The sequence below is a fragment of the Talpa europaea genome, assembly GCF_964194135.1.
Source record: "Talpa europaea genome assembly, chromosome: X".
Lineage (NCBI taxonomy): Eukaryota > Metazoa > Chordata > Mammalia > Eulipotyphla > Talpidae > Talpa > Talpa europaea.
In genome coordinates, this window is record NC_140081.1 from 2,410,046 (window position 1) to 2,434,805 (window position 24,760).

Genomic DNA, 24,760 nt, shown 5'->3' on the forward strand with positions numbered 1-24,760 from the left:
CAAGGTCTCTAAGGCCAACCCTGTTCTCTAAATGCAGCTGGGACCAGAAAGCAGGACCCCGAGTAGCCCCGCGCAATGTTTACAGACTTCTGACTCAGATAATAGCATGTCATTACAAATGAAAGACCTGGGGGGTCATTTCATCCGTCTTGCCCAAAACGAGACAAATGTAACTCGTTAATGACATGGCTCTGTGCTCGAGACCAGACGAGGAACTTTCCGAGAGAAGCGGGGCACGATGTCCCGGGGACAGGCTCCGCTCCTCGTGACTTTTCCATCTGGAAACTGTCCTCAAAACCTCAGGGTCCGTGAAGGAACCGAGAGGCGGGGAGAGGCACACGTGACAGACGAACGCGCTAGTCTCCCAGTCCAGCGCCTGACAACTCCCCCCAGGACATCTGCAAAGCCGAAGGGGAGGGTCGGAAACCACAGAAGAGACGCAAGCGCGTCGAGGAAGGTCCCAAAGATGTCACAATCCGGAAACCCAGGAGTCGACAGAAGGAACGAGGCAGTGGCCGTCCATCATCGACGGGAGCCCTCGGAGAAGCGGGTTTTCTCGAATGAGGAGGGCGGCGTGTAGGTGAGGTCATCCTGGAGGTGCTCAGGAAGACCGTGACGGCGTGAAGTCGAGCTTCTGCCTCGCAGGCAAGAGGACAAGGCCGCGGGTACCACAAGCCTTTGCACTCAAGACTGATGGTAACTCAGCAAAATCCCGGCGAGGGCGGCACCCTCCCGGGGTTACACGCGGCGCGCCAAGAGCCTTCTGCAGGTTTGACATAATACTCAAGACTTGAGTGGTTTGCGACTATGAAAAGGACGAAGCTCGCGGATTCCTAGCGCCTTTGGTTGTTTCAAGTCATCCCAAAAGCACCACACCCAAGGCTAGGTCTCTACTGCAGCTTAGGTTTTTAGTGCAGGGCTGCATAAATGATGTCCACAGCCCATGACGCCCTTTGGGGGAACAGGAAACATCCAGTCACCTTGAACACTAGTCTTCATAGCTTTAAAATTCAAAAGCAAAGGCAGTGACCCAACGTTTGTTGCTAACAAGGCACCACACACACTAGGCGGCTGAAACCAAGAGAAATCCAAGATGGCGCACAGTTCTGGAAAGTGGAAGCAGCCCGGGATGTAGGCGTCAGGGTGTCGTCAAGGGAACCTCCAGGGGAGGACCTGCCTCATGCTTTCTCTTCCCTTCCAGTAGCTCCTTAGGGTCACAGCGCATTAGCTAACCCTACTCCAGAAGGACCTCATCTGAGCCATGGTGTCTCCACAACTCTACTTCCAAAGACATCATCTTTGGAGGGACTGGGAGTCAAGACGGCAGCATGTCAGGGAGGAGGGAGGAGAGCCAGACAAAAATTCAGCCCATAAAAATGACTGCCGTGAATCAAAGCAGGAGACAGAGACAAATGCTATGTTGTTCTAACCACACCCAACCTGAACCCCATCTGAGAGTCTCCGCCTGAATATTTTTTTTCCATTTGCTCAAAAATCACCGTCTGTGTTCATTCCTGTGCTTTGGCTCCAGGGCCAGCTCCGATGCATGTCAGAGTCTCATTCCAACCCCTTGGTCCCTGTGTGTCTTCGGTGAAAGTACCTGAGCCTCCAAGCACAGGCCGGCATCACAAAGAGACATTTGTTAGCCATAATGCAGGCTGTGCAGCGTCAACGGGTCCAGCTTTTGGTACAAACGACGCACTTGACAAAGCAAGGGAGAGCCACAGACACAGTGAGCTGCCTTGGCCAGGCGCAGAAGTGCCCATCTCGGGACCTCAGCGAGTTCTTGGCAGCCCCTCAATGGTCTTCAAGGCCCTCAGTGGTCTTCAAGGTCATTTCCTGGCCAGGCCTGGACTGCCAGCGCCCTTCCCCCCACACACAGTCTGTTAAAGACCCTTCACCCGAGACCCAGATGCCCGCATGGGCCCCTCTGGAGGTGGCGGTGACGGCTCCTTCCTCAGTCAACACATTGGAACTTGGACCAGGTTCCTCCAAGAGGGTGGCCAACAGCAAGGCCTCGACTGGTGAGTCCCCTGAAGCTGCCTGTGTCCTCCACGGCGCTCCTGCTCAAGCAGCCACCTCTGCATCCCATTCCAGAAGCTGAAGCTGAAGGAATTTTAGGTAACCTTGAACAAAGGCTGGGATGTGGCAAAGGATACACTGCACGTCTTGGCAAGCAGAGGGGGCACTCAAGAGACACTCAAAAGGAGAAATAAGTCAAGGGGTTCTCACCGTGGTGCTGGGGCCAGCGGCATCACCCCAAAGCTATTCGACGCACAAACTCACGGTCTCCTGCCGGACCCGCAGGGACGGGTACGGAGGGAAGTGTTGCGGACCCCCTTTAAAGACTTGAGGTAGGAATACCACAGCGTCCAGTGATGCCACTTCTGGCTGCCCATGGCAAGACTATCAACTCAAATTCTGAATATTAACTCAAAAAGTCCCCTGCACCCCGATGTTCACTGCGGCATTTTTTACAGCAGCCGAGAGACGGACGCAGCCTAAGTGCCCGCTGGCAGAGGACCGGGCAAAGCAGCGGTGTGTCCACGCCACGGAGCACGACGCAGCCATGGAGCAGGATGCAGATTCCGCGCCCTGCGGCACAGTGCAAGGACCGTGCTGGGATTATGCCAGGCCAGGTGAGTCAAGAGGAAAAGGGCCGAGGTTGGATGATTTTACGTGTGCGGAGAATGCGAGGAATCAAAGAGATGGACTGAAAAGCAAAATAAAAATAAACCAGTGGACACTGGTCACCCCACTGAGGTCACGAGAGACGAAGGGGTTGGGGGTGTGGAAAATGGGTGCAGGGGCTTTATTTTTATTTTCTGGTCTGTTTTTGTTTTCTGCTCCTTGTTTCCAACCACGAGCGCCATGAAATCAACGGAAGGCGGCCCAAGGTGGTCGACACCAGCCGAGCAGCCTCCGCTCCGGTTCACTCCTAGCTCAGTCTAGAGGCAGCTTCATAAACGCAGGAAGATGTTAATTATTGCAAAGCAGGCCTTGAAGGCCCTGCCAGTCCTCCTAGTATTTTTCACAGTGGATGCTTGACAGCTGGGACGCCTGACAGGTGCGATCTTTCGCCCATAATAAGCTCTTCCCACCAGCGCGTTACGTCTGGGCTCTGGCGTGCCGGCCTGCAGGGGTCAAAGATTAATGTGAAGTTATCAAGCTAATTAGTCTCAAGCATGAGCAGGAGCGGAGACTCTGTTCCCACAGAGCAGGAACTGGGATCCGCCGCTATTATTGCCGGAACATCGAAATGTTCTTGCAACGCCCTACGTTGAAAACCATGATTTTCAGCTGCGCTCCTGCAGGACGCTTTTCTGAACATGCTTTGGAATATACTCGATGACTCCCCAGAGGGCCGATGTTCATGCTAACGGTAAATCTAGCACCTGAATGAACACACGCGGGCTGGGGGAGTCGGGACAGAGAGGCCCCTTGCTGGCAGTGGGGAAACTCTCTGCAGAAATGCTGGTTTTTCCCATTTGAAGGGACTTTCCTAAGTGTGAGATTTCTGCACGGTTGCTGCCTCTGAACGCTGCTTCTCATGGTGCTAATTTATGTGTTACTCATTAGAGAGGGCAGCGTAATTAATCACACTGAAAGAGAGCAACACATCGCCAGGGATGCCCCGAATTCTGTGGTACCCCAGCGCATTCACCACTGGATTCGGGTGACTTCAAGTGAACGTCAAAAGACAGCATGTTTTAATGAGCGGCCACTTGAGAAAACAAGATGAATTAAACGCGATGCCAGGGAAACAGCAGTAACCCCTGAAAAGACTTTGCTTTGCAAAAAAAAAATCAAGTCCAAGAAAAATGTGTTTTCCGCAGAATTATAAGCATCTGGCAAGTCAGCTATGATGTCACCGCGGAGGAGATGACCTGGGCTCGCTGGCGTTTTCTCCTGACACGGGGTCTGTCCGGCCTTCCCATTTCAATGAGAAGTTCTGCTTACTCTGTTTCATCCATCCCTGTGCATCCTCAGGTGGAAACAGAAATGAGGATGCACAAAAATATCCCCGAGGCCTGAATTTCCCTCTCTAGGTATACAACGAAGCACTTGTCGGGAATCTTCAAAGGGGAAGCTTTTCGATGAAAAAGTCAGCGTTTCGAAAATTATCTTTTAAAATAACTTCAGAGCAGTGCAGCTGCTCGGCCACATGCAGAGGAAATGCAGGCACTTCCATGTACCCACAAAACAGTTTCAGCACCCTCAGAAAATCCCGTGCTGACCCATCCACCTCTCTGCACCCCGCCTCCCGCCCCCGCCCCGGCAGCCACCGATCGCTTCCCTGGCTCCAGCCCTTGCCTTTCCCGGAGTGTTAAACAGTTAAAATCACAGAGGACGTGGCCTTCTCAGACTGTCCTCTGTAGCTCACGAGTGTCCTTCACGGCTCGAGAGCTCCGTTCTCCGGGCGCTGAGTAAAGCTGAGGGGCTGACGCACCACAGGTGATTTATCCGCTGGGCGGCTTCTGACGGTGACAACTGGCGCCGCTGCGAACCCCCGTGGCAGGCGTCTGCGTGGACACAAGTGTCCGGCTCACTGGGGGAACCGTGCAAGGCCTGCAGCCGCCAGACGGACGGCGAGAGCGTTTGCTTGCGTGGGGAAGCACTTGTCCACGCGGCCTCAGCCATGCACGCCAGCCACCCGCGTGCCCTCCCGCGCACCCCAGCAGCACTGACGGCAGCGCCCGCGGCCGCACCTGGGTGCTTGGAGCTGCCGTCTCCTGCCGTCTGCGGGCACTGTGCCGACCACACAGAGGCGGACACCTGTTCTTGGAGGCGGTGTCTGCTGACCTCTCGGCCCATCTTGTAATCGGGGTGTTAAGATTCCCTCAACTAGCCAGCCACGTTTTCTGGGTATCACAGCCACAGACAGCTCGGACCCCGCGCTGCTGCAGACGTGACAGGCAGCTGTTTCTGCCCGGGAGATGCTTGCAGGAGCGAGCTCGCTGCGTCTGATTTTCGTTGTCTTTAAGACAAATAGGTGCCACAGAGTGCTCGGTGACTCACACGGATCTTGGCATTTTCCCCTTCATTGTGTCATTTTCGTTGGCGCAACAGCTTGCCGCGGTGCTATTTCATTTTCTCACTTGTATCATTTTGCTCCGGGTCGTGCTGGTGGACAGCAGTGCCGTGGCTGAGGGGTGTGCGTGCACACTCTCGCGGGCTGTGGCCACACCCCACCCGGCACCAGCCACCAAAGGAAGCCAGGAATGGCCGGCACCTCTTCTCCAAAATGCTCACACGGAGACAGGAGAGACCCCGCTCCAAAGCCCTGCATGACGAGAACATACTTAATGCATCCATGTATGGGCCCGGGAGGCCAGAGCTACCCTTTCCGGGAGAAGCCTGAGCAGGAAATAAGAAAAGCATCTGTGGGGGGGATACCGGGTGCGGACGCAGCTTCAGGTACACGAGTGTAAACACAGACTCCAAATGCAGACGCACAACTTCGAGTCATAAAGGACAGAGAGCTGGGACCAGAGCAGTGAATTCCAACGGGTGACTCTGACTAAGGCACAGACAGCAACGTCTGGAGGTGTCTGGGGTCACCATCCAGGGCGGCAGGGATGCTCCTAGCATCTAAAGTGAGGGTGCTGAGCACCCCACAGCGTCTGGGCCGGCCCCGGTGCACAGAACCTTGTGGCCAGAATGTCACCGGGGGTCACACACGGGCAGACACACAGATGGACATAAAACAGAGACACAGAGAATTAGTGCGAACCCCACGCGGCCGCTCCGGAAGCCATTCTTTTCCCCAAAGTGCGGAGCAATGAACAGGAATAGAGTATGCACATCTTTCCCTGTAAAAATAAGTTAACAACACTACACAGATGTTTTGCTCACGGCTGCGGCGCGGTGGGAAGAGGGAGCAGCCTCCACATGCGTGTTCCCAGCACTCACCTCGAACGTGCTTTCCTGGGGCCGGCGTGACCCTTCACAAGCGAGCACTTTCTGTCCAGATTTTTTTTTTAATTTCCTTGCAGCTGTGAGGATATTGTCTCATAAGCTGGATAGAAAAACTGGAAGCAACCACCACCAGAAGATGTTCCCTTTTTTCCTCTCAGATCGCGGCCCAATGGGAAAACAACTCTCCAGGTGTAGGTCATTTCTGGAAAGGTCAGCAAACGGGCTGGGCTGTGCTGCTTTCACTAATGAGGCAGCCGAGTGGGGTGTAGGGGTGGGGGGGGAGGGAGATGAGAGGGCAAAGCGGGGAGGGTGTGAGAGAGGGACAGGGTGACAGGAAGGGAAGAGAAAGCATTTCTGTTCAAAGCTACTTTGGGGATAACAAGCAAACTCTGCTGAGGGACTACGGCGTCTGAAGAAGGCATAAAGGAAGTGCAGGGACATGGTCTAGGTTTTAAAGCTCCCCCTGAAGGGCTCCAAGCGCCCAAAGCAAGCAACAGAAACGGGAAGTGTCCGCCTTTGAACAACCGCAGTTTCAGTGGAACCTTAGTTATTTCTCTCTGCTTCCTCGCCACTGAGGAAATGGAAAAGAGTCAGTGACCCCAGCGTTTTTGCAGCAACAGCTTCCGATTTCCTATCCCCTGGTCTTTTCTGAAAGCAATCAGGAGCTTGAGCACAAATTTGGGATTGTCCTTGTGACAAGACGTTGGCCTTGTGACTGGTCCTTGTTTCAATTTGAGGAGGCAAGCCCCACGTAAACACCACCAGCAGCAGCAGCACCACCATCATCATCACCACCATCTTCACCATCCCCATCCCCGTCATCATCACCATCATCATCACCATCTTCACCATCCCCATCACCATCATCATCACCATCATCATCACCATCAGCACCTCATCATCATCACCATCATCACCATCATCACCATCCCCATCACCAGCATCACCACTACCATCATCACCATCATCATCAATATCATTAGCACCTCATCATCACCACCATCTTCACCATCCCCATCCCCATCATCATCACCATCATCAATATCAGCACCTCATCATCATCACCATCATCACCATCATCACCATCCCCATCACCATCAACATCACTACCATCATTATCACCATCATCAATATCATCAGCACCTCATCATCACCACCATCTTCACCACCATCATCACCACCATCACCACCATCATCACCACCCCATCACTATCACCATCATCATCACTACCATCATCATCACCATCATCATCAATATCATCAGCACCTCATCATCACCACCATCTTCACCACCATCACCACCATCATCACCATCCCCATCACCATCATCATCACTACCATCATCATCACCGTTGTCAATATCATCAGCACCTCATCATCATCACCATCTTCACCACCATCATCACCATTATCACCACCATCTTCAGCACCATCACCACCACCATCATCACCACCATTATCATCATCATCACTATCATCATCACCAGCACCACCATCATCACCACCACCATCTTCATCATCATCATCATCTTCACCACCATCATCACCACCATCATCACATCATCATCACCATTATCACCACCATCTTTAGCACCATTATCACCACCATTATCATCATCATCATCATCATCATCACCACCACCATCATCACCACCATCATCACCATCATCACTATCATCATCACCAGCACCACCATCATCACCACCACCATCTTCATCATCATCATCACCACCAACATCATCACCACCATCATCATCACCATCATCCTCATCCATGTTATTATCCTCATAATCCATCACACAGTCTTTGATCAGCCTTTGCTTGACCAGCCCTTTCTGGATAAGACTTGCCTAGGGCCCTTGGGCAAGAAGGGGTCAACCCCATCTGAGGGGACGCCATCTGAGGGGAATGCCATCTGAAGGGGACGCCATCTGAGGTCCATGTGGTTTGGTGGTCTCTGCTCCTTGTATCCTATCAGGGTGCTCCTCTACAGTGAGCAGAGAGCCGTGCACTGGAGGAGGTGGGAAGGGCCATCAGGTGAGGAAGAAGACATGAGTAAGGGGGGCCAAAAATCAACAGATTATCAAGAAGGATATGGAAGATGATAATTCAAGCAGAGGTGTTTGCACAGAGATTTCTAAGGTTCACACTTCCAAAGGTGAAGATGGTGATGATGGTGTTGGTGACGACGGTGCTGCGGGATGATAATTATATAAATAGGAAAACATTTACAACTTCCTCCTGCAGGCATCTCCTCCTCAGCCGGAAAGAAGCCATTGACCTTGACAGGCCAGTCTCCCCGGCACATCTGGGAGACGTCCTTGGGAACCTGTGCACAACACGGGATGAGACATCTTTCAAGGGTGCTCACCCTCTTCAAAATCTCTCTCGGTCCTTTCGGTTGGCAAGCCTTGCTCAACTTTCTTTCCAATCCACAAAGTGCATAAGGCCCCTGAATGGCATTTCTCATTCAGTAGGGTTTTAATTGAATTGAATGAGATGACAACCTCGAGGGCCTCGTTTCATTACACATTTGTTCACCTAAGGTCAGTTTCCAAGAACAGTGAGTGAGACACTGAAGGCCACAAGAGCTGTCCCCTCAGTTATGTGTTACTGGAGGATCAAACAAGCGTGGACAATGCAGATGAACCGTTCAACTAACCCAACGGGGACACCGTGCCAGGGTGAGATCACCTTGTTTTTGTTGCATTTCGACTTTCTCAACTGTCTCAGACTTTATTTCAGAGACGGTGTTTGCATCCTCCTAAGTCCCCTGGTTTACCTCTAGGTAAGCAGCCATTTGCACCGGGGAGAGGGAGAGACATCCAGGATGCCTTGAGAAAACAACCTGCACGTGTCTGGGGTCAGCCTGACGAGTATTGTCTTCCTGAGCTGGCAGGAAAGGAACAGTCTGAAGGGCAAAGCGCTGATGCAGTGACCAGCGCTACGGCTTACAGGGGTGAGCAGACGGGAACTGAGAGCTGTAGCTCACACTTTGCCCCTCTCAATGGTTGCTGATTCTTAGAGTCCCCTGAGGACAGGTTTTAGTGCTTCGGGGATTAAAGAATCCACCAGTTTCTCAGCATCTTCTTTGCATGTGCAACTTGGAGAATTTTCTCAATTTACCTTTTCTCAGAATCCCTCATCCCCCAGCGTTTTTCTCTTACAGAGAAGCCTCCCCCACCCCTTGCTGCTGTCGGACTAGACACGCCACGTGGGTCCCACCTCCGTCCCGACGACGACAGCAACAGCCGCCAAGGCTGAGGTCCAGGCCACACCAGACCCCTGTCCTTCCCCCGGCACAGCCCGGCTCGGCCCCACACCTCACGGCGCGCGGCCGTCCCCGGGGCCTTCCTGCCAGCGTCTCACTCACCCCCGACAGCTTGATAAACAAGTGGAAATTCTGGCGGACCGAAACCAAGTCCACTTTTTGGTGTTCCCCACCCCCTCCCTTCTTCTTGTTTAAATAAGGAGAATTCCTTCGCATGGAAAGAACTGGTAGAATCACATACTTGAAAGGAGACACAATACGTCGGGACGGAGCCACGGGCAAGTGAGAGGAAAGAAAGACGTTTCCTGGAAGAAACGACGATGACGTGTCGGGCGATTGTAGAGCAGATGAGTCACGGCTCCACGGCCTCTTCTCCAGCGAGTCTTTGCAACTATTGGCTTAAATATCTGTCTCTCTAGCAGAAAACAAGTACTCCGGGGCAGGATGACACCCCACTGGGGCTGATCCCCAGAAGCTAACCGAGCTGGGAGAGGCCGTGAATGCAGGCAGAGCGGGGTTCACGCACGGGGTGGGGCCGAGAGCCTGGAGACCTCTAGCACAGCAGCAGCTCTCACACCCTCGACGGGGCTGCTCCCTGAAGCCGGAGCACCCCAGGAACCAAGGACACACGCCGGCCCGCTCCCCCAGCCACGAGAGACCCCCGATCCTGCTAACAGCCCATGATTCCACTGTGTTAACACCCCGAGAACAGGGTCGTTTAGTGTAAATATCCGGGAGCGCGACAGTCAGCGCTCAGGAGTCTGCTCGGAAGTGTTGTGTATCTCACGCGCGCCCCGCGGCGTCTGTAGAAGCAACAGACACTTCGTCGACACGCAGATATTCCCCAACGCAGGCGTGAAATGCCTCCCCCCGCTGCGGCGCGGGGTTCTGAACTGGGTCCACCCCGTGACGGCAGAACTGGGGTCCTCCTGGGACCGTCCCAAGACTCTGCATTCACTGGTGGGTTTGTGTGAGGGTGGACGGACCCGGCTTTTGAGGTCCTGCTCAAGGGTCACCTCCCTGAGGACATTTTCCTGCAGAGGTCAGCCTCCCCCACTCCCGTCCGCCCCCCGCAACGAATAACCCAACTAGCCGACCGCTGTGGGCTGAAGCCATCTGCCCGCTTGTCTCAGCCCCCGCGACCGTCTAGACCCCTCCGAGCAGCGCCTGGGCTCCTGCTGAAATGGCAGCCGTGGGCCCTGCTAGCCAAGTCAAGAACCGGGGCGACACAACTGCTTTTCCTTTCCTTAGGGCAGAAACAGCTCCAGCACCCGCGCTCTGCGATTGACATGAGGATGAGCCACAGAGGCCGCTGTCCTGCTCCCTGGCACCCGAGTGTCCCCTACCAGCAGCTGCCAGGGCCACTTGTGGTGGCCGGAGCTGAATGGAAGCGCTTGGAAATGCCTCCGCGGACCACGGCGACCTGGGAGCTGCTGGCATTTCTGCCCCTCGTGTGCTGGCGTCGTCTACAGAAACATCACGTTGTCTCACCCAAGAAACAGAGCTGGGGAATCAGAGCGGGTGTCTCTGAGATTGGCTTGGCCTCCCGTGCACACGCTAAACTGGGGGGATTCTCAGGGAAGGGGCTGAGGAAGCAGAAGGCCCCAGTGGGTCTGCATCTCAGCTGGACACTTGCAGCTCCCCGTGTCTGCAACACGCTGGAGCCCAAACTGCACCCCAGTGTTGGGCCCAGCAGGGTGCTGCCCCCCTGGCCCAGGGGCGGCGAAGGGGAAGAAGAGCAGCTGGAAGCCATTAGTGCGGACACGGGAGCTGGGGGCAAAGGAGCAGGGGCAGAGGTCGGCAACCAAGGCCCCGAGAAGCACTGGGCGGCCAGGACCTATTTCCAGCAGCTCAGAGACTCCTCGAGGCGTGTCCTTTCGCCCAAGACAAGAGCACAGAGATCACGACGATGTCACGGGCGTTCGCTTGATCAGTTTTCTCTGGAAATGGGGCGACCTCATGCTGACCTGAAGCTGCGTTTCGGTGGCTTTGATGACTGCAAAGAGAAACTAGGTCGTGCTTAATAAACGGCACACGGGGAGAGACCCCGGGCTTTCAAAACGCGGGGTGCATCAGCGCTGGAACTCCCCAGATTCTGGTTCACAGGAGCAGCAGCCTCGGCCTAACCCTAACGTGGACTCGCGCACGCTGAAACGTGCCAGGCTGGGGGTTCAGGGGGGCCTGGGGAGACTGTCAGAGAGAGACGGACCCCCCTGGTATGATGGACATGTGCACACACACACGTATGTGACATATACATAGTTACATATGATCTATAAATAGCATACAGTGCACATTTCTATGCTATGTAGATGTCATGGACTACATATTTAGGATACACAAATATTATGCATGATGTATTTATATACGACATACAAATATTCTATTTATATGATACAGTGAGCAACCTGTATCAGCTGTGTAGTGATAATTTACATCTATTTTATACATATATGTCACATATTTATTTATCTATCACATATACATTATGTGGACACTTACATAAGCTTTACAGAACATCTCCATGATGGACACTTATATTTACACATATAAATAGTAAATACAAAGATGTAAGTGTATAGTTGCTATAGGGGTTAAGCACAGCCCTGTGACGCTATCCACAGCCTCTGCTTCACGAGTCTGATCCCCCGAGCAGGGAGCTACCCACAGGGCGCGGCAGACCTCTCTGTCTCCCCGCTGCTCCCCTCAGAGATGTATTTCAGAAGATCCGCCTGTTCTGCTCCCCACTCTGTCTCTGGGGAATCCTCTCACCCCCGACACCTCTGGCCTGCACCCCAGTTCTTGTATGCATCAATAAATACATCTTTAAAAACTGTATATATTATTTATAAATAGATTTATATATAAGTATATATGAAATGTATTTATGAGTAAGTCTAGAAATTCATATAATATAAAACTGCATAATAAATAAATATGAAATGCAGGTGCATAAACCTATTGCATAAAATACATGTTAAAATGTATAAACAGGTATGTTTTTAAAACTTTATCCGCTGATGGCACACAAGGAAAGCAGCCAGCCAATAACCCTATTTTCTAACTGCTTTTTTTAGTTGTCCTACAATCATCACAGTAAGAGGCTTTTAAATCCTATTCTAGGAAGAGCGCTGTACTAGGAACACAAAAATCTGCCATAAGTAGCTCGTGTTTAGTTTGGGTCTGCTGCAGAATGCCCGGAGGCACACCCAGTGCCAGGGCCAGCCGGGGACCCAGGCCTCCCGAAATCTCACCACAGACCGGCCCACGGCCCCAGATTCACCTGCAGACCCTCCCCCGGCTCCCCGCGAGGGGCAGAGGAGGGTCCTGTTTGCTTCCTCTGTGCGGAGAGCAAGGATGAGCTCATCGCCAGCTTCGTTCTGTCTCTGCCAACACAATCGCCAGCTTAGTTCCGTCTCTGCCAACACAAACAGCTCCCGGCGCAGCCCGGACGGCCTCTGGTCTCCGCCACCTGACGGGCCAGCCCTAGCGCCACCTCCCAGGCCAGTGAGCCCACGCTGACCCAACAGGGACAAAAGACTCGAACCCTGGGGCCCGGCCTGCCAGCACCGCTTGCAGGACGCGCCTGCCTCCAGGCGGACGCCACGGCCCTTCCCTCAAGCCTCCTTTGAGGAGACGCAGGCAGGGTCCAGGTCTGCTGAAGTGCGGGCCGATTCTGGGGGCCGATTCCGCAGACCCCGCTTTGGCCCCGCGCTGTGGCCGCCGCCAGGACCGGGGCCGGGTGGGCAGGACGGCTGTGTGGCCCGAGAGTCGACCTGGCGTGAGTCAGCTAAGAGGTCACGGCTCCTTCCGGCCCGGCCTCCTCCGGCGCTGTGGCCTGGCCAGAGCAGAGGTCACCCCCCGGGCAGGCCCGCGTCCGCCGGCCGGGCAGTGCCGCGCAGCCCTAAGGAGAGCTGGCCGCCAGTGCCCCGCGCCCCTCCCAGAAACTGCGGCGTCGGCACGAACCAGCGTCTGCTGACTTCGCAGCCCCGAGCGGGACTGGCCTCCGGGGTCTCCCCGCTGCAGCCGCCACGCTGAAATTCTCAAGGACTTGCTGAGTGTCGCGCAGGGCGAGCTGGCCGGAGGCAGGTGCTACGTGCGTCCTGCCAGGAGGCTGCAGGGACTGGGAAGCCGTCCGCTGTGGGCTGAGCAGCAGGAGGGAGAGCCCTGGCTCAGCTTCCTAAGGGGGGCGTCGGGAACCAAGTGGGGGTAGCAGGCAGGTGGGGGTGCTGGGCTGAGCCAGCCAGCCCCTGTGAGAGGGGCCGGGTTGAGGGTCCATGAAAGAGGCCCCATCCCGCACACCCCACACAGCTGGGAGGGGTCTGCCCTGCGTCCCTCCCACCTTCCTGACCTTGACTGACCCTGCAGCCACCTCGCAGCCCCCCGGGCATGAAGCCAGGAACCCCCACGGCGCCTCCAGCGACACCCTCCTGATAACCCCACTGTTAGGCTGAGGAACAGCCGGAGCAGTAGGGTTAGGGCAGGGCCCTCCCTGGCTGCTTGCCTCGGCCGGGTCGCACCTCCATCCTCAGCTGCTCACCTGCACCCGGACCCCAACTTCTCTCCCGGCCCCTGCGTGCTGGCGGCCACAGCGGGGGCGGGTCCAGAAACCCCACAACGTGATCCCAAACACCAAATGGGCGGCGGCCCTCATGGGCACCCGCCGGGGGTCTCCCCACTTCTCAGCACCTCTGCGTCCTGCTCCGCTACAGGCGGAGACCAACTAGACCCCGGCTGCTGGGAGGAATCATGGAACAGGACCGCAGGCCGCACAGCAGCGTGGCCGCTGGCCTGCCAGGGCCCACAGGACAAGCAGAGGCAGGAATGTCTGGAAGAGGCGCCTGCGTCGCGGCGGCTCCCAGCTGCACGGCTGCCGGCGGACCCGGGCCGTCTACACGAGGGCCGAGACAGGGCGCCTCTGGCCACAGCGCCCAAGAGAACCCGCGTGGCCGTCCTGCGCTCACCCACAGGCAGGGCCTCTGTCCTCCTGGACTGGGCAGGGGCGGGGCCGGGGAGTGGCTGCAGAGACAGCTCGCCCCTGGGCGTGGGGCGCCCGGGGGCGTGGGGTGCAGGGCGCCCTGCATGGAAGGGGCTAGTTGGAAGCCTCTCCGCTGGGCGGTGGCAGGCACTGGTGAGCGGCGGAGAGGCCCCGACCCGGGGCGCTGGGGCTGGTGGGGGCGGGAGCCGCAGGTCTGTAGGGGTGTCCCCGAGTCAGCTGCAGGCCCAGGAGAGCAGGGGACCCGCCCTCAGCGCCCGCTGGAGCTCACTGCAAAGGCAGCGGCCACTGCGTGCGCGCGGAGCCGGAGCCGGAGCCGCTGGCAGCCTCTTCCCGCCCCAGCTAATTAAAACGTGCTCAGGACCGGGTGACGGGGCGTGTTCTGTCAGCGGGTTTTCTCCGGGAGAGAAATCGTGCCAGGAGCCCGCAAGAAAAGCCGTTCCCAGGGGCTGGCGGGATGGAGACGGCTTCTTTAGCCGCGAGACTGTAGGAGATAAATCACAGGTCCTGCCGGAGGGAGGCGCGGGGAGGCAGGAGGAGAAGGCAGGGCAGGAGACCGTCTCCCCAGGCCCCGCTGTCCTGCTGTAACTGGGGCCTCTTCTCAGAAGTGACTCTCAGGGCCAGGCCTGCGGGTGGGGCCGGTGGCCAGAGGAGGCCCCTCCAGGCGGCGGGGTCCTCTCACCGCTGCCCTGGCGAAGCCCTTGAAGGCGGGACCCCCAAGCCTGTGAGCCCCTAGATGTTGCTTCCACGAGAAGCCAGAGGCACAGGCTGAGGCGCACGCGGACCCCCGAGCCTGCAGGTCCAGAGGCCCCAGCTGGGGCATCCGTCTGCCCTGGCGCCTTTGCAGGCGGCATGAACACCCCCAGAGCCTCGCAGAAGCGCCCCGACGCTGCCACCCACCGGCAGGACCCTTCACCAGGGCGCGCCCCCCCCAGCCGCCCCGCCGGCCCCGGCGCCTTCCCTGGGGCGAGCAGCGGGGGTCCCAGCGCAGGGGAGCAGCGAGGACACAGGCGAGGGGGCGAGACCGGGATTCCAGGGCGCTGGGGCGCCCGCGGGCCCAGTCGGCGCGGGGAGCGCCTCGGGGAGGCCGGAGAGCGCGCGCCCCCGGGAGCGGTGCACCCCGACCCGGCGCCCGGGGCTTCTGCACCCCTCGTCACGTCACCCCGCGCGCGGTCCTGCTCGCCCCGAGCTGAGAACTTCCCAGGGCCGCCGGGGGAGGTCCCGGGGCTCCACAGGCGGGTCCCCGAGTTCTTCGCCGTCCCCGGCGAGCCTGCAGGCTTGGGGCTCGGAGTCGGGGCGCGCAGCCACCGCACCTCCCAGCGCCGCGACACCCCCCACATCGCCGGCCCCCGCGCGCAGCCTGCGGGCCCCGGGGCGCGCGGTCCCGGCCGGCGAGGGGGTCAGCGCCCCGCGGAGACCGAAGCGCCCGACGCGGGCACCTGCGTTTGGGGCGCAGCGCGGGGCCGACGCGCCTCCCGCCCCGCTGGGGCCGCGCCCCGGAGCCGGCCCGGCCGCGCGCAGCTCGGACCCCGGCCGCGGTCGCCGCCCGCGCTGTCCTCCGGGCCAGCCTGTCCCCCGGGCCGGGACGCGGCAGAGGGGGATCGCGCCCCGAGGGCGGCTCCGCGCCGGGCCGGGCGGGAAGTCTGCGCCGCGGCGCGGGGAGGCGCGCGCCCCGGTGCGCCCCGCAGCCCCGCGCGCCCCGCAGCCCCGCGCGCCCCGCGCCCCGCGCCCCGCGCCCCCGCGGGCGCCGTACCTGGAGCCGCCGCAGGAAGGCGGGCAGGCGCGTGAGCTGCAGGCGGAGGCAGCGCGAGGCGCAGCGCGCGCTCCGCACCCCCACGGCCGCCGGCGCCTCGTCCGGCCGCCGCGCGCCCAGGCCGCCCCCGCAGGCCGCCAGCCACACGCACAGGGCGAGCGCCGCGCCGGGCGCCGCGGGCTCCATGCTGCCGGCCACCGCTCCGCGCCGCGCCCGAAGTTCCCCAAGTCCAGCCGCGGCCCGCCCCGCGAGGGGAGGGCAGAGGGGGACACGGGCGCCGCGCATTGGCTGCGCGCGCCGTGAGTGGCAGGAGGCCGGCGCCGGGCCGAGGTGCCGCGGGCGGCGCCCCCCGCGCCCCCCGCGCGCGGCCCCCCGGGGCGTCTCCACGCCGCGCCCCCCGCTGCCCGGCCTGCCCCGGCCAGGTGGGCGCCAGGTGGGCGCCGGCGGCACTGGCACCCCCGGGGGCGTCGATCCAGGGCGCCCCAAGTCGCGCGCGCGCGCCTCGCCAGGTCCCTCGCCCGCCCGAGCTTCCCTGGGCACGTCGGAGGCTCCTGCCCCGCGCGCTGGGAGGCAGGCGGCGCACACCTGGTGCCTTTAACAGCAGAGCAGGCCCCGTGGCACAGCCCCCGTCCTGCCAGGAGCCCTCACCCCTGCGCGTCCCCCCTGCCACCCGCTCCCCCTCCACCTGCCCCCCATCCTCACCTAAGCAAGGAGCTGAGGAGTCAGACAGCCGCGCACCCCTCAACTACCCTCTTGGCACCTGTTTGCACTGCGGCCGGGGCTTCCAAGCAAAAGCCCTCGCCCGTGTCCGCGCATCAGCTCCTGCAGCTGTGAAAATGCAGGCTTGGGGGCGCCTGGGAGCTTCTCCCAGGCCCTGTCACCCGCACCCCACCCCAGGCAGGGCCAGGCAGCTGTCAACGCGCGATTGTCCCCCGGGCACCGGGCACCGCAGGGCAGGACAACGCTCTGCAGCCTTCACAGAGCTGGGCGGTGACCCTGGAGGGGCCTCGGGCCTGCGGTCAGCACTGTCCAGTGGGAAGACGGTGGCCCGCCTGCCACGGGTGTGGAGCTGCCTGGTACCTGCTGCAGCCAGCTCAGGACTCCGGGGCAGAAGCACACACACCTGGGGGCCTGCGCCGCCCTGCCCGACTCCAGTGCCTCCCTCCGCTGAGAGCCACGGGCCCGGCCTTCTGCAGAGCCGCTTCCGTGGAGTCCCTTCCTCCGCCTCTGCATATTGCCCGGGGCAGCCTGGACGTCTCACAGGGCGGTGGCAGCCGTCTGCAGGGACCCGGAGACACCCGCGGTCTCCATCGGGCTCGCACCTGCCTCCTCTCCGGCAAGAGTTCGTCCCTGCTGTTTCCTCAAGGTGCTCTGGTTCCAGTGCAAAACGGGCTTCTGGGGCCCGTTCTGGAAGGTTCCCCGCTGGCCGGCGTCTTCCTGTCTTCATCTCCTCCTCGTTCATTCTGAACAGGCTTCCAAAGATGCCCCCGGCCCCCCTGCAGGCTCGCTCGACCCTGCACGCTTGGGCTGGGAACTGGAAACTGCGCACAGCCCAGCGCTGCTGCACGTGATGCTCAGGACTGCAAGCGCGTGCCCCGTGTTGAACGTCTAACACGCCTCACGCGGACGGCTCACCCTGGCGACCCCGAGCAGCCAGGCGCAGAGGGTGGCGCGGGAACAGAGTCTCGTCTGGGGTGGCAGACCTTGCGTGAGGAAAAATGCCGGCGTGCCAGAGCCCACCGGGTGAGGGTGAGGCCAAGGTGACCCCGCAGGCCTCTGACAGGGACATGATGTTCTAGAAAGTGCATTGTGCTGGAAGGAACGTTTACGTGGTCAAAGGGATCCTGGGTTTGGTTTGCTTGTCTTGGAAAGCAGGTGTGCGCCGTAGCTGTGGCTCCCCCGGCCGCTTGCTCTGCGCCAAGAAGTGCGTTTGGTAACAAACCATAACAGAGAGCGCGGAGTTGGGGGCACAGGACGCCCGAGGTCGCAGGCGCACAGCGGGGTTCTCACACACATGTTGGGGTTCTCACGCACCCTCTTTTGGTGACCGGTCAGCTCTGGGCAGGCCCGCAGCGCAGCGTGCCCGGCCCCAGCCAGGCGCGGAGAGTGAAGGACGAGGGATAAAGGGACGGCGGGGTCCTGGGGGAGGGAGGCTGCTGAGAAGGTGGTCAGCTCGCCCCACGCCTGAACCTCGCGCTCACTGCTTCTCGGAGTCCAGTTTGACGCAGACCCAAAGGCAAGGGAGAAAAGGGTCTCTACCGGCTCTGACTCAGTCCGTGGCGCGTCTGGGTCAGGCCGCCGCGGAGAGACGCGCGAGAGGCCTTCCGTGTCGACGGCTCGGCCGTGCTCTTCCACCCGGCTCACTGAGGCCAGAGTTTCCTGCCCCCCCCCCCGCACCCCGTCAGCGCCTTCTGGCGGAGGGCATGGTCTGCCCGGACACCTGGCACAGTAGACGGCAGGGGCCCCGGTCCAGGGGTCCGGGTGAGCCTGCCCGGGGCAGGGGCTGCAAGCTCAGGGCCGGCACCAGCTCCGTCCCACAGGGTTTACACCACCAAAGAGGCGGCTCAGCTCGGATGGGCCTCTGTCAGAACCAGCGCGGAGAAGTCGCTCTCACGGTTGGGGAAAGGCACAGCTGGGTCCGATGGCCTCGGCCCTCACCCACCTGTGCGTGTCCATCTGCGCTCTGGGGGCTGGGGGGCCGCGCTCTGCTGGGACCACCTCTTCACCTCCTCCGGCGCCGCCTCCTCCAGACTTAATTCGCTTCTGCTCGGGATGGCACAGGGTGAGCTGTTACCTGGTAGGGACCCCGGGGGCTCCTCGCCCTCCCCAGCCAGCGCCCCGCGCCAGCTTAATTGTTTCCCGAGAGAGAACTTCAGCTTTTGCAGCAGCAGCATCGCCGTCTCCTCTTGATTTCCGGAGCGAATATGCTGCATTTTCACTCCTCGACCTCCTTTTATCCACGGGCGATGCAGACCTGACGTTGTCTAGAGCCCGCTCCCGTCTTCAGGAGGGGGTTTACACGTAGCGACGGGACATGCAGGCTTAGATGCTATTTTTTATCAAGCTCCATGTTACTGAGCAGTACCGGAAGTGTGTGTCTTGGCATGGCTGTGCTGAAGACCGTTTTGGTGCATGTTCTACCTGTTTTGGGCAACACAAAGGATTGTCCATCAGCACAACCGGAGGCTGCGAGCACTTCCCAAGAGTTGGTCTCTGTCGTCTTCCCTCCGGGCCCGGCGCCACCTTCTCTGACTGTTCACTGGAGGGTGCCTCCGCCGGCCTCCACGGAATGGGGGAAAATATTTGCAAACCACGTGCACCCATCAGGCTCCCCACACCTGATTCTATAGATGCCCTGCAAATATTGAAAAGGAAACAAACAGCAGCAAAACACAAGCTACGTCAAAGCCAAATGCAAACGCTGTAAAATATAAAAAGTCAGTTGTGACTTTCTAGTCGGTGGCAGGACCGAAATACGACTGGCCGGGCCCCAGACGCACAGCTCGAGGAGCCGAGGCAAATGCAAAGAAATTCAAATTCCACCATTTTGGCTGCCTCTTAAATCTCACCACTTTCAACACGGCATTTCGCACTTGGGAGCGGCTACTTCTCCAGGGACATGCATCGTGAGTTTCTCTGTAAACGTCACAGCTCCCAGGCTGTCAAGGGAGACTTTTTCAAGTTTCTTTTAGACAAAACTCACACCCTCCAACTCTTATTCTGATTTGGATTCCCCAGCACGAGAGGAACTGGGGAAACGGCGACACTCTTCTGTTCAAAGACTCAAGTGGATTGTCCGCCTTGGTGCTGACAAGCCGGGGAAATGGATCCTGAGTTACCTGAGTGCAGGGATTTGGAGAAACGCTTCTGAGAATCAAAAGGCGGCTTTTAGCAGGAAACAGCGCCACATGCCGGCCATGGAGAGAACTGGACAAGCTAACTGGTCCTCCTCAGGTTGGAGGGTTGTGCACCCGGGAGGGCCGCACGTTGAGGAGGAGACTGCCAGCTCCCAGCACACACCTGACTCGGGTCGTTGTGCGGAGTCCTGAGCTCATGCCAGCGAGGCTGGGTGCAGGGCGCCTCAGCATCGGAGGCCTCCGGGGTGAAGGCGGGGCACTGAGCGAGATTAGGGAAAAGAACAGGGTGGTCTTCCGATAATGCCTGGTTTTCGGACACTCTGAGGCTTCAGTGCAAGACGAAATGGCAAAGGCAGGCTGCTTGGGATTATATTTCAAGAAGCTTCTGTTCAGACCCGTCCTGGGGGCTCACGCTGCTCGCTGCTCAAGAGTGCATACACTGCGGGGGCACTGGAATAGAACGCAACGCGGGCAGGGGAGGGGATGCAGTCAAAGAGAGGTCCTTGGGGTGGAAAGGGATCCCCCAGCCCGTGGAGAGGGCTCTGCCGGGAACACTGGCTGGAGAGACGGGCCTTCGGAATGTCCCTATTGAAGTGACCACGGCAGCGCCGTCCCCTCTCCTAAGTGTACGGTTTATGACAGGGCTGACTCTTGTGCAGCCGATGGTCTGGACGAATGTACAAGAACATGCATCCCCCATCAGAGAATCATGCGAGACTCTCACTGTCTTAATCTCTGGGCTCCACCTGTGCACCCGTCACCTCTCCTCCTCACAAATCTCTGGCAAAAGCTGATAAGTACCATCTGATTATTATTATCATGGTTTTGCTTTTTCCAGCACATCCTACAATAGGAATTTCTCAGTGTGTCACCTTCTGACATGAGCTTCTTTCACCCACTAGTGCGCAGTGCATGTTCGGTTGTGCCATGGTCCCTCAGCCACTATAGCTCATCTTTTTCCTGGTTGAGTAATATTCCACTTTTCCTGGTTGAGTAATATTCCGCTTTTCCCCGGCTGAGTAATAGTCCAACCTGTGGGGGACCCCAGTTTGCCTATCCATTAAAGGATATCTTTGCCACTTCCAAGTGTTGATCATGGATCAATAAAGCTGCTCAAACATTTGCCTACATGTTTGGGGTGGATATAATGTTTCCATTCATTTAGGTAAATACCAAGGAGGTGGGGGACTGGATCACAAGGTAAGAGGATGTTTTCTTTTGCTAAATCTGGCAACCCTTTCCGAGCAAGCTTGCATTCCCCAGGGCCTACGTCCCTGAGAAAAGGCAATCGAGGACATCTTATCTTCATTTACCCTCTCACGCCTTTGATATTTATTGAACAAAACTATGGGCTGCACCCCAGGAATGCAAGCAAACACTCTTCACGGAAGAAACTCGTGCTGCAGTACAAAGGGCAGTGGAACAGGGCTTCAGGGAAAGTTTGCAACACGTACCTTGTAGAACAAAGAAAAGGTGGAGCACTCTCCCCAGCGGTGGCTGCAAGGAGGCTCAGAGAGCTTGCTTCAGGGAAGAAAACATTCTTCCCCACGGATAATGAGCAGGACGCCGCAGGTGCGGGCAGAGGGGCGAGGAGGAGAAGACCATGGTGTAGACAGAGGTGCAGAGGCACCAAGCGGCCGTGAAATGCACTAGTCAGTCAGCATCTCGTGGACGCGTCTGAGAGGCTGGGTGTCCCCGCCTGGAGCCTTCCTCGTGGTGGGGAGCTGGGGATTTCAGAAAGTGTTTGATTGTCTTCCTGGGCTTTTCTTCCCTTCTGTTATTGGGGAGTTGTCCCTTCTGCCCTCCAAAGGACACAAAGGCCATCAGTTCCCTGACTATGACGAGCAGCATAAGCACGAGCATAGCGGTTACCGCCAATTCGAGTCGCAAGCCTGGCTCTGGGGGCTTTTCCCCCTAAAGATGGAAATTTCGTAAGTTAACATTCAGCACTTTAGTTACTTTCGTATCTCCTGTCCCGTGTGCTAGACATTTCGTTATAGCGTTTCAAGATTTACAGGTGCACTTGGGCAAAGCCCTGGGATCGAGATGTTTTTCATTGGATAATTTATCCCATATGCACCCAAAGCCAAGCGGTTGGCAAGTGACCAACCCTGATGATTTAGAAAGCCTGAGCAGCTCATGCAGGAAATAAGTAGCTGACAGATAAAGAAAAATGGCAACTTTATGCTTTAATGGTAACGTACACGACCCAGAAGGGACATTTATCAGTTCAACAAGAATCAATTTTCTTCCATCTCCAGCCCGATAACAAATCTTGTCTTTCTAAAAGGTAGGACCATTTGCTCTGGAAATTTATTTGTTTATGTATAACTAGCCCATCCCCCTCCCCCCAAGAACCTATAAGACGTCTTTCTCTCTCTGGTACACATTTTAAGCTTATCCTGGGTAGGACACCATTAATAGCAAGCAGTTGTTGGCTGTTGCCGGGAGACTTCGGCACACAGGGGCAGGGAGCGTGCGTGAACAGGCGTGAACAGGCGTGCATGCCAGGGCCGTGAGGTTGCTGAGCTGGGCCGGCAGAGGGCTGCGCCAGCCTCCACCCTTCCAATAGGGAGGTGAGAGGTTCACTATCAGAACTGTCCGGTTCTGTTCCCTTGATATTTTTAAGGGATGGAGGGCCAAGGAGATTTAACTTGCTCATGAGCGAGGCTCTGAAAAGAAAGGTGTTTCTGTGTATTCACAGAAAATGCAAAGCTCCAAGACTACACTTTCAGGATCAGGTGTACAGTTCATTAGGAACTATACAGAAAGTTCCAATAAACAGAAACAGAAAGTTCCAATAAATGTCAATGTCTCTACTGGATAAAATTCGTTCTGGTGTTTGTATAAACACCGAGAATGAGAATCACTGTGGATTCAGCATCTGTCCTGGCCATGGGTCATTCATTTGGTCAAAGAGGTCTTTGACCCAATCCTTAAATGAATCAGGAGGCGTCTGCCAGGAGAGCAAAGCAGAGAATAAACCAGCAATGGTCGGTGAATACGTCCTATAGCCACTGGACCCATCACTAGCTATTCCTGGGCAAAATATGTAGTAATCTCTCTAGTTGACACAAATAGAGATACGCATCACACCTGCTGTTCAAAGGGCCCAATGAAATAACTGATCTTAACCAAGTAGCGTGAGGCCATTAAATGCTCATCCTGTTGAACATTTCACTCTGTCTGGCTTTGGCGCCTTCCCGAGCCATCAGTGGTGGAGGAGGGAAAGCCAACCTTCCATCTTCCTCTGATCCTCGGCCACTGATTTGTGATCCTGTGGGATTATAATGAGTAAACATGGGCCAAATAATCACTAGAGTCTTTACCATTCCCAGAAATTCCTGCCACTCACTCGTGGCTCCACTCTTGGGCTTGAGTGTGGCTGTTGGGTCTGGAGTTGTAGAAAGAAGGTGAGCAGAGGACCCTGGGGATCTGCTTGGAGAAACCTGTCCACTCAACACAAGTATCGCCCTTTGGTGCTTCTTCATCTCCCATTCCCTGGGCCCAACAGCTGGCTGACACTTAACAATGTTCCTTAAGTCAGTGAATAGAAATTATTCTCACTCTCTGTAAGAGCAAGCCAAATTTTATAATATGCTAATAAAGACAGAAACCAAAAATAAAAGGGTCCCTTAAAAGGCGTCATCATTCCTGGACATTTAATTTATCCTAGAGTTGTCCCCTCAAAACCAGGGTCTTCCACCTGCTCCCTCATTATTGGTGACAGTTGGTGGCATTTTACCAAGTGGCACAAGAGTGAAATACACTCTCAGGCCTTATGTTTGGCTGCTTTCACTTAGCATAAAACTTTCTAGGTTAAGTCATGTAGTAGCATCATCCAGTATTTCACTCCTTTTTTAGGGCTGCATAATATGCCACGATGGTTGTGTACCACATTCTGTGTCTCTAATCATCACCTGGGGGCCATTTGGGTTGTTTCGATCTTTTGGCTGCTACAAACATTCATTTTCAAGCTTCTTTGTGAACATATGGTTTCACCTCTCTTGGGTCTGGCCCTGTGAGCAGTACTGAGGGGTCACATGGTAATTATACGTTGAACTTTTTGAGGAAAAGTGTTTTCCAAAGTGGCTACATCACTTGACATTCTCACCAGCGGTGTTTGAAGACTCTAAATTCTTTCCATCATCACCCACACTTGTCTGTTGTGCAAGGAAATTGAGCCCTGAGGGGTGATGATGACTATTCTACAAAGGATGAAAATGATCTAATTTTTGAATTTCAGATCATAAGGGGGGAAATAAAGGTTGCAGCAATTCAGGGAGTATAAATGTCCTTCATGAATCAGAGAAAATTATAAAATTAATATTTTATCAGCAATAACTGGGTATTAGGTACCTACATTTCAATTCATCCTGTTAAGAGGATGATTCGAAGAAAATGAAACAAATTTTAAGACACTTTTCAAAAAGAAATGTCAACGGCACAGCTGTGATAGGCCTCCCCGGTCTAACTACCCCCCACGCATCGCAAGGAGGAAATGGCAGTGGATGACAGAGAAGGCCCGAGGCTCAGAAAATGAAGTCGTCCCCGGGGTGGAGAAGTCTCCAGAGATGGGGCGGAAGAATACACGGGGGCCAGTCACAGGGCATGTGGCGGTGCGGACAAGTGTGGACACGGCTGACCTGACAAGAAAAGCTCACTCTTGCCTCCACTGTTTGTGCAAACACTATGGTTTATGATGCACATCCACCTGGATTCCTTCTGGAACTCCGGAGTTTTGGTCCATGCTACACAGCGTGCAATTAAAACATTTGTTGTCCAGTTGGACAACATTTCAGATGTGCTGTCACAAATAAATCACACACACACACGTTGTCTCAAATGCGGCTTACATAACCAGGAAAGGATATCTAGTTCATTTGATGATGGGAAAGAAGTTCTAAAACTATCATCTGGTCCTTCAACCAATAGAATACAATTTCCAAAGAGCACTGAGGTCT

General features: G+C 56.7%; 1 protein-coding gene across 1 annotated transcript in view; it reads right to left on the reverse strand.

Moving 5' to 3' along the window:
- ANOS1 (anosmin 1) overlaps positions 1-16,125 on the reverse strand; it is a gene marked incomplete at both ends in the record, with an annotated part of 93,055 nt that extends 76,930 nt beyond the window's left edge. The window contains one exon of the mRNA XM_084258341.1: positions 15,940-16,125. Within this exon, the coding sequence (XP_084114467.1) occupies positions 15,940-16,125 (186 nt within the window). The remainder of the gene's footprint in view (positions 1-15,939) is intronic.
- Between the last annotated feature and the right edge of the window lie 8,635 nt (positions 16,126-24,760).